This window comes from Cariama cristata, unplaced genomic scaffold (assembly GCF_000690535.1).
Source record: "Cariama cristata isolate BGI_N322 unplaced genomic scaffold, ASM69053v1 scaffold5271, whole genome shotgun sequence".
NCBI lineage: Eukaryota > Metazoa > Chordata > Aves > Cariamiformes > Cariamidae > Cariama > Cariama cristata.
Genome location: NW_009598558.1, coordinates 4,824 through 15,064, shown reverse-complemented (window position 1 = coordinate 15,064; position 10,241 = coordinate 4,824). Strand labels below are relative to the sequence as shown.

General features: G+C 41.5%; 1 protein-coding gene across 1 annotated transcript in view; it reads left to right on the top strand.

Annotated features, from left to right (window-relative positions):
• PAPOLG (poly(A) polymerase gamma) overlaps positions 1-9,613 on the top strand; it is a gene marked incomplete at both ends in the record, with an annotated part of 29,442 nt that extends 19,829 nt beyond the window's left edge. The window contains 2 exons of the mRNA XM_009709334.1: positions 9,015-9,132; positions 9,494-9,613. Of these exons, the coding sequence (XP_009707636.1) occupies positions 9,015-9,132; positions 9,494-9,613 (238 nt within the window). The remainder of the gene's footprint in view (positions 1-9,014; positions 9,133-9,493) is intronic.
• Positions 9,614-10,241: the final 628 nt, after the last annotated feature.

Here is a 10,241-nt window from a genome sequence, read left to right as displayed (position 1 = left end):
CCCTGCTTCCTGGCCAACTCTGCCTTTCCTCAAATCCTGCTGGACCAGGCTGGCCTAAGCCTGGTGTTTTCCAGCCTGGAGCTGAGGAGGAGGAGAGTGATGGGCTGTTGGGCACTCCTTGCTGCCTTCTAGCACGCTGGGCAGCATGGACTCCCTTTCCCCTTACGGTTGGACTTGATGATCTTTGAGGTCTCTTCCAACCATAATGTTTCTATGGTTCCCCGTGGCTGAGGGTTTCTTCCACCATCATCCACCCCGTGGGTGCCAGGCTCTGAGCGTGGCCCAAGGGCTCAGGGCTCTAGGCTGCTGGACCTTGCGTATTTCTCGGGGGGGGGGTTTAGCAAAACATTAGCCTGGGGGCTGATTTTTGTCTTGTTTCAGAAGGTGTACAGCCTGTTGACCTCTCAGCTGTCTGACCTTCAAGAAATTGATAGAAATGAAGAAAACCAAACTGGGACTGCTCGTCCTTGGGCAATTCCTCTTTGCTTGGAAGAACCTGTCTGAATCATCTTGCTCCCTTCACTCAACTGTGCTTCTTATTCACGCCTCATCTCTTTTCACTTCATCTGATCTCAGACTCTTCTCTATCTTCCTTTCTCTCTGGTAACTCACGCCTTCCCTTCTCACCCGAATCCATCTTTGCTTCCTCTGCATTTGAACTGGGTGGGACTTCACTCTGTGCTGATGGAGTGAAAATCCCAGGAGTCCCGAAACCACAGGAGAAATAACCTACCCTGTTTCAGTTTTAGTGTGTGGCAACCTGGCAATCAGCTGCCTACTGCGGGGCACCATCCAGCTCGTGCTCTGCGGCATGTGCGATGGAGAGAAAGCTGAACGTTTTGGCTGCTAAGCAAGTCTGGCAAGCATGTGTAAGTTCAATCTTTTCAAAGATTCAACACGTGCCCAGATGTGTCTTTAAAAAGGAAGGGCAAAAAGGCCAATAGTGACATCAGCCACGGCCTCTGCACTAAATCTTATGTCACCGCTTCTGAAATGTGAAGAAATTAAGAGTTTCTTAATTAAAGTTTTAAGAATTCTTTGAATATAATTAAAGCAGCACATGTTCCCCATGGTCATTCTTAGAAATGACTTGAGTCATTTTTGTTCTGTTTTTTCCTAAAAATCAGCTGGAGTCGCAGTATGTGTAATCACACTCCAAAGAAAAGTTTTGGCCAAACTTGGAGTAACTGAAAATGTGGCCTTAAAATAGGAAGTGTTGACTAGCCATAACCAACAAAATGCGTTGATGGTAATAAGACAAAAATAAAACATAGTACCCACTTACTACAGCATTAACTAATTAACTAGAATATGTTAGAATTTATTTTGTCCCTGCGGTTTTTAATTCTGCTCCATTTTTCCTGTGTGATAACTTTCTGTTCTTGCCAAGTGATCATAAACACTATATCCAAGTGCACGCTCAGAAAGAGGAAAAGCTGACGTTTTGTGCACCACTTGACGTATAAGTGCTTGGCCGTATGCCTTCAGTGCTCCTTTGGTATGTTTATTGTGATTTCTGTCATTGTCAGATTGTTTTTCCTCTCTTATTTCTTGGATGCCAGACTTACTTTTTATTTTGTGCAGCCTTTTCTACTGCTTGAGCAGAAGGGCACAAACCTGTCATTGTGAGCAATACAACAGAGATTTCTAATAACTAAACTAAAGAAGTCATAGCTGGTTTAAGTTGCACATTTTCTGTTCTCCCAAATGAGGCCAGCATTAGACCATTGGGAAACTGAAAGTTGGTCCTGCTTCTGAATGGTGTATATGAAACAAGAAGTCTTTTAAGTATTTCTTGCAAGACTTGTAGCTGGTCGTTACATTCACTTCTGTTTTTGTCTAGATAGCATAGCACATGTTAATTTTCCCCACTCATTTTGAGTGTTTTTACAGGTCTCTACCAATACTGTTCAATGCGTTTACAAAAAAATAATATCCAATCTATCAAATCATGAACAAAGATGATCATGGATACAGTATTTTCTGTATAGTGATCACTTGCAGTAATTTAGTTAAGAAAATCAAATGGGACAAAAATATACCTCAGGGTTGCATTTTGAGGAAAATGACTATGTTGCAAACAGCTAAATACTAGCAATGAGAAGGCAAGGGAATCCCCTGTTTCTGTTCCCCTGTTCACCCACTAAATAAATCACTGGCTTGCACCAAATGATAAGTTGCGTAAGTACAGAGAAGTTTACTTTTCTGTAATTCAGGGTAAATATTTGGCACATGCCTCTAAAATTATAAACCTGTTTGCTGAAATTGTATTCTTCCTACAGAAATAAGTAATCAACAATGTGTTAATGTTCTCTCCTGTTCTTACATGTTGTGACTTCAAGTGGGGGAAAACTCAGCAGAGGTAATATCTCAAATTGCTCCAAACTATGCTTATTTCAAGTTGTTTTCAGTTCATCTTTCAGTAACAAGCAAGCTGAGATGGATTGACCAGAAGCCCAACTATGGAGCTCAAAAAGAGGTTCGTATGTTCAGACTCAAATCTTGTGTGTGTTCAGCCTTAAAGGTCATCCCTGACTTCAGTGGCTGTGATGTCAATGGGGAAACCCTGCTGCGCTTCTGTTTGTCCTTGTGCGAGCGTCTAAAAACATTAAATAAAAGCAAAGCAACTACTTAAGAAAAGTTTAAGGCTTCAGTATAGAAAGTAACCACAGGTTCTTAGTGACTTCTAAGCAAGACTGTGTTATTTCATCAGCTCCTGCTTGTACGTGAACTTGGGTCTCTTCTTGGTCACTATTCCTTTAGCTTGGATTGTTTTGTTTTTCAACTACTTGTTAAGGAGAGCTTTGGTTGAGAAACATGGGATGATCTTGTATCTGTTAAGTAATGGATGTCACTAACACCAATGTTTAAGATTAATTCTTATCTGAAATAATTGGACAGAGGATGAACCAGGGTGGCCCCCAAAAGTTCCTTATTTGTATTAAGTTTTGGTACTGTTGTGCGCTTTTTTTCCCAAGGCTTTCCCTGACACCGTGTCAAATTCTTTTTCAAGACTTACTAATTTTTTTTACAATGTTTCTGGGAAGTTATTTTACAATATCTATTTTAACAGATGAGGAATCTAAGGCATAGAGATTAATGGTTTATGAAGGGTCAGAGAAATTTTGTGACTAGTACCAGCAACTGAAGCCGAATTCCCTGAATGTGTGAAATTGTGTTGTTTAACCGTTTTCCTTTAGAGCCATGTTGTCCACGCTTGCAGTGGGCATTCCCAGTACGTAGCAGTTACTGCATCCAGCTGAGGACTGTTGTAACTATCTCTAGAGACTGTAACTGAAACCAACTGCTGATTTCTTTTAAACCACTACATTATGTGACAGCCTGCTATTCTTTCTTGTTGTTTTCTTATAAGCTTGCAAATTAAACAACTTCTCCTTTCAGACTTTGATTACCTTCTTAAGAAGAAAAAAATAATCACAGATTTGTTTCTTGCTTATTCTTTGTTCTGCACCAAAAAGCCTGGCGAAAAATTTTAGCACAATGTGCACTGCCTTAGGACTGTCAGATCCAAGTTAACACCTTACTAAGTGCTTGTGAGTAAGTTCTTCTGTCTTACTAATTGTGGGGGTGGGTGAGGTTGGTAAGGGGGAATCCCAATAATTCCTGATAGTAGAATTGTAAAAAAAGAGACAAGTGACTTATTTTCTAAGGAGTTACTACTAGTCTGTACAGAAAATGAATGGATGCTAAGTGTATGTCCTTTAAAAAAAAAAAAAAGGAAAAAGACAAAAATACTAGAGTTCTAACTGTCCAAATTGTAGGTGGCTTTTTACGTAGTTTTCATCGAGATTCTTGATTAGATGCTCTGCTAGAGATGCCTTTTTCTGTTGCTGAACAGTTGCTGCAGCATCTACCCAGAGTTTCTATGTGAAAGATGAATGTAGCTCTTAATAGATTGAAAATCTTTGCAGAAGTATTGTGTCAACTGTTATGAAAAATTGAATATCCCGTGATACCATTTCAGTGTAGGAGGCTCCATGCTTAAGGTCATGTGTTAAAGCCTCAAAGGCCTTAGGTATCACAAAATAATGTTGAAGCGCGTGAATTGGAGAAGCCCTGTCGCTCGGTGAAATTTGAATCTCTAAGATGCGCGTTAAGTACTGCAGGACCGAGCAGCATAGGACCTTGGCATTGCCATGAGTTTGCCTTCAACTCACAGCCATGAGATCAGACTTTTTTTATTATCTTACATTTTAGGCCCAAAGCTATCCCCTTTAGACTCACTGTTAAAAATTACTCTTGGCTTCAGTAGAAGCCAAATCTTTTATTTAGGAAAGGGTTGTAGCTACCGAGTCAAGTTGGCTGAATTATGAATGTTATGTGTGTGAACTGGTATATTGTATCTTTCTGAATGAATGACAGAGTTTACAGCAAGTTGCTGGTAGCCATCTGCCTTACAATACTTCAACGAATGTTATGTTTGCAGGGTTGCGTATTTTTATCACTCAGACAAAATTCCAGTTGTCCCAAGTAGAAGCTTGGCCTGTAAGAGAGGTGCGTGATTGGGTTCTTGACTCTCAACTGTACGGTATTGCTATGAATATATTGTAGCAGGGCCCCAAATTTAACAAACTTATTCCTGCAATCAAAGCTTGTTCAGTGCAGTGAACAAGCACTATGAGCGTGCCTCCAGGGCCTAAGAATGCGCTATTGCTTAGCGAGTTGCTTATTGCCCCTCAAATAAAGGTGGAGGAAACACTCAGCTGAGGGAAGTTGTCATACTCCATCCCTCCAGCTTTAGGAGTGTGAATCTTCCCGGATTTCCTGAAATCTAGGTGAAGCACTGGCACAGGTTGCCCAGAGAGGTGGTGGAAGCCCCATCCCTGGAGGCATTCAAGCTCAGGCTGGATGGGGCTCTGAGCAACCTTATCTAGTTGGAGATGTCCCTGCTCACCGCAGGGGGGTTGGACTGGATGACCTCTAAAGGTCCCTTCCAGCCCAAACGATTGTATGATTCTAATAAAGCCATCGATCAGTCCCCGCTGCTGGAGCATGTTATGAGCAAAGGTGGAGACACCCTTGTAAAGGGAGCCACAGAGAATTCTGGCTCCCCTCTATCTTGCTGAGCCAGAACAGGAATTTATGAAGATACCAAACTTCTGTTCATAAAGCACTGCTATGCACACTGCATGGGAAAGCTCTGGGTTGGAAGACATCCAGCATCTCTTGCAAAAGTTGAAAGAATTGTGGGCTAGAGGCTTATGAAGGGGAGGATATTGCATAAGAAAGAGAACTGGACAGGATTGCTAGAGAACAGAGTGACTACGGTTGCTATTAAGGGGATGGGAAAGAAGCCAAACTAGCATGTTAAGCAGTAGCTACTTTGCTGCTTGTTGTTTTCGTAAACCGTAATCAATTTGGTTTTTATCACTTTAGGAGGCTCTTGCCACCACCTTCATCCCCGGCACGCTTGAGTCCTCCTCTTCTTTCCTGGCTGGAGACTTCTGCTTCATCAGCTCTGGTGAATCAACTGTCTGTATAGAGCTAAGGAGCCAAACACTCTGTTCAAGGGAGCAAAAATAACACTACATTTATTTAGCCCAGTTTTTGTTATTTCAAATTAATTACAGGAATGTTTATGAGGCAGGGATGTTGACCGCACAAATATAGGTTGTTCATAATACATATAGTCTGGGAGAAACTGTAATTGCTATGCTAAATATAATTTATTCTGTGGTTCCATTCAGCTATATATTTAATGTTATTTTTCCATTCTTCTTCTAGGGGCACTAGTAAACATTCTTCCAAGCAGGGAGAGTAATGATGAGACAGTAATTGTCTGAGTAAATTATGCAAGCGGCCTTCTTTCTTTTTTCACTTCCTACATTTCTGGTGTCCTCTGGCATCAGAACAGAAGTATGTGTTAGTCCTAGGCTATGTAAATGAAAAGTTCTGTCTACATTACAATTAAAAACATGTCAGGTCACATGGTTTCCACTTGACCAGTTACAGCAGTGCTGTTTTGCAAATAAGGTTTTAACTGCGTTGCAAGTGTGAAGTCCTGAACTGACCAAGTCTGTAGAAACTGGGTCACCTGCCACAGAGTTTTTCATGATGTAGGTTGGCCAAATATTTGCAGAACCAAAAGTGCCATAATTGCACAGCTGTACCAGTATTTATGTTGACATTGAAGCTTAAAGACGCATATTCAGGAAGCAGGAAGAATACCATGTATAACTAAGATAGGTAAAAGGAATATAAGTTCTAGTTTTAAAAAAATCCAGCAACTGAACGACATGAATTTTTGAAGCAAGATTGTAATTATCTCAGGTTTACTTCATAATGGGCTTTTTGCACCCTGAGAGCTGCCCGCTGTTGGAGAAAGAGAATTACTAGCAGTAGCATAACCCCAAAAAGAAATCAGTGTACCACCGTGTCACCGTTGAAGGCTTGGGCTGGCAATGAATCGCTGTGAAACAAAAGAATAGTTCTCCTGGCCTGTAGAGCTGACTGTGAAGTGTATGACAGAGTAAACACAATCCGTACTTGTCAAGTAGAGAGACTGTATAACAATACACAGATAGTATCGCGTGTAGTTGCCTAAACACGTACAAGATTAGACTGACCATGGGGTTGCCATGCAGCCAAGGAGCTGTAGTCTTAGACGACCCTGTTGTGCTGTGGAAGCAGGATGATAAATCCCTCAAAATTGCCCCAAAGCCCTCGCAGTCTAAAAATAGAGTAAGAGAGCAGCTGAAGATGGGGAAACAGGGTAGCACCAGCAATTTACAAGGCGGGATCTGTCAGCAAGCCGATCGCTATCTGTAAAGAAAACTGGCATTACAGCTTTTCTTGCAGCAAGACCTTCCTCTTGGGACCGATGGTCTCACTTGGTAGGCCAGAGAAGTTTGAAAGACTTGCAGCAGTAAAAGTATCCATCCGGATGTGAATCAGGCCTCAGTACCAATTTCTGAATTGCAACAGTCTCTCTTCAGACTGTTTATAGGTGGGTGTGGACCCTAATGAATATTAATTAAGTGTAGCAGTTAATTGTACTTTAGGCCAGTCTCTCTGCCATTACGGTGTTTGAGCCTCCTGGAATCAGGCGGCTACAGAATTCACTTCTTGCTGGGCTACACAGCATCCATGCCACTGGGAACGGATTTGGTAGCTCACTTACTGAGCTATGAGTCTCTAGTATCTCAAAAGCTTTGAACTGGTATTAAATCTGAATTGATTTCCTCATTGGTTTTTGCTTTTACAGGGTAAGAGAAGGTGGTAACAAATACTGAAACAGCTGTGTTAATTTTTGAAAAGTAACAAACTTCCTTAAGTAGACCTATAGATTGGGCTTTTTTTGTCAGATATTTTTTTTTAAAGCAAATGATTATGTAGATTCACATAAATATTTTGCAAATTCAGCTGGGAACTTTGGTCTCGGTTTATTTTCTGTTATGCAGATCATTATTTATGCAGGTTTCCTTTTAATGGAAGCTCCTGGAAAAGGCACAGTCAACTATCTTTGGCTACTTTTCTTGGAGACGAGAGCTCAAGATACCCCAGAAACTAAAGCTCTCAGCTTTACGCATGAAAGTCTTTACCCTCTTGGGCTGGAAGAAGCACGAAACCACACAAGTATGAGAAGCAGATGTAGTGAGTGAGATGTAGTGGGAAGGCGATAGTTTGCATACCCTTTCGGGACATCATTGTAGTGCCACGGGAGGGCATTTTATGAAGCCACCACAAGCCCAGCTGTATTACTCATCATCACTGGGGAGTGGCATCAAGGCCCTTAAAGGACAAGCGGTTGTGATGGCCGGGAGTGAGGCCGCAGAACAGCAATTAGGCAATTTCCAAATCCCCCTCCTCTTGGTTCCTACCCTTTTGATATTGGAGTCTGTAACGCTTATCTTCTACTTGATGAGGCTAGTGCAATGGAAAATTTTAGCTAGCAGTTACCTGTCTCAGCCTTTGCGAAACACGTAATTCAACAGGTTGATTTTCAGCGTGCTGACGTGGCTTGTACATCAGGGTCCCGTTGGAAAGTGATCAGAAGTGGAGCTAGGACATCGGTGGCTTCACTCTATATCCTTCATCTGTTCTACATCTGCATGTTAAGGAACTTCTCCACTAAGCAGTTACCTTTCCTTTATATTCAATTTTATAGATGACATTGCCCTTCTAGCCAACTCTAGGCCTTGTTCTAATTAATCCTTCTGGCCGCCGGCTCGTTTCTGTCATCTTTTTATTGGGTTAGGCCTTCTCCTTCCTCTGGTTCCTGCATTTACTTGCCAGAAGAAGCTTGTGGTGGCAATTCTCCCTTCGTGTCTGTTTTGTTTCCATTCACCAGGCTATGTGTCTAGATCTGTTTTTTCCGCTGCATAGGGCGAAGAATCTGTTCAGTTCCTTTCTCTCGACCTGTATTGTGCAACAGATGTCTTGAAGAACTGTTACTCTTCCTGGTCTATTGTTCCTTTTAATCAGAAATAAAAGTTAGAAGATTGATATGTATGTTCTTTACTCACATAGAGGCAAGTACTTTTTCCAAGCATCTGAAAAATGTTCAGAGCCTCATGGTGGCTGACACATTTACTATCCCTAAGGCATAGTATTTCAGACTGAAAACCTGAAGGATGATGTTTGGATTTCATCTATTTTCAGCAATATTAAGGCTCACAAGTGGAATTGCTGTGCAGATGAATGGGTATTTATCAGATGTATTGTTATAAGAGCTTAACCGCTACATTAATTACAAAAAGGATGTCGAACTTTCCCCAGATATCCTAAAAGCAAAATTGTTAAGTTGTGCAGCATCTGCCAAATGAACAAGGCTGTGAAATAGCAAACCCCATCACTGTACTGTACCAGATATCCTAAAAGCAAAATTGTTAAGTCGTGCAGCAACTGCCAAATGAATAAGGCTGTGAAATAGCAAACCCCATCGCTGTACTGTCTGAGAATGCAAGGGGTTTCAACCAAGAAAACCCAGACTAATAATTGTAGCCTTACTAGAATATTGGTCTTTTTAGTAAATCTTAATTATTTTATTACAGCATGCTAGTAAAATGGATGTATATGCACGCACAAAGTCCGAACAGACACCGTGGAGACGAACTGTTCAAGTGGGGTGAAGCAGTGGCATTGACTGTGGCTTACTCGCAACTGTTGACGGTAAGACTGGTGAGGTGGCACTGTGACACATAGCTCCGGGCAATTTGTGAAAAGGGCTAATGCAGGTCCAGATAAGATGAGCAGCTGGCTAATTTACAAACCATAGATATGCTTTGCATATGTAGGTGGACTTTATGCATAAACTAGTCCCAGAAGGCATTACGTATTTATGTTCAACCTGAAGAGTGGTGTCACTTTCTGTGATTCCTGGGTGTAATCCTTTAACTGTACGAGTCAGAACTACATGAGTCATTGGGCTAGAGATTTAAAAGTAAGATGTAAGACTTCAAATTAAAAGGAGATATATGGTGGGGCTGTACTGAAACAATGTGCCTCTTTATCTCTTTATTATCGGCTGCAGATACGGTCTTCCGAGACTCTTGAAGCTCAAGGTGATGTCAAGTATCCTAAACTTCTTGCGAGCCCTGAGGAAAAAGGGAAGTCTTGTAATAAAAACTTGGATGAGCGATTGTTGTCCTCTGTAGGTGGATCCAGTGCATAATGGCTGGCTGGTATGTGCTGGGGTTTTGGGGAGTAGAAGAATTAACAGGAGTACACGTTGCCTATTTTTTTTCAGTATGTGGTTTTCATGTTACAACTAAGGTACTCCAATAACTTGCTATTGCCAAGGGGACAATTGCCATCCTTCTTTCTGCCCCCCCCCCCCCTTTTTTTTTTCTTTTTTGTGGCAGCAGCCAGAGCGATTCTATTGCTTCCCTTTGTACCAGCAACAGTGATCTGGCTTGTAGAGCTAATCCGTTTGAAAAAAAAATCATTCTGGGCAGAAAAAAGGTTGGTTGGGGCTGATTTAGCTCCTTATCCTCAGCCTGAGCTCATTTCTTCCCTAAGTCCTCTCACTACAGTACTACTGCATCAGATGGATCTTGATTGTGGCGTAAGGAAGAAGTTTTGCAGTTTGTCCATTTCGGAGGTCACTAGATCATCTTCGCTGTAATACGAGGCTTTTATGTAGTGCAGTGGAAAAAGACTTTTTTTTTTTCTTTGCCTGCTAACAAACGTGAAAGATTTTTCTCCATTAAAATAATGCAGCAACTCCCAAACTGTGATATGTGTTCATAGCCCCGGGATGAGGAGAATGGAATAGGAAT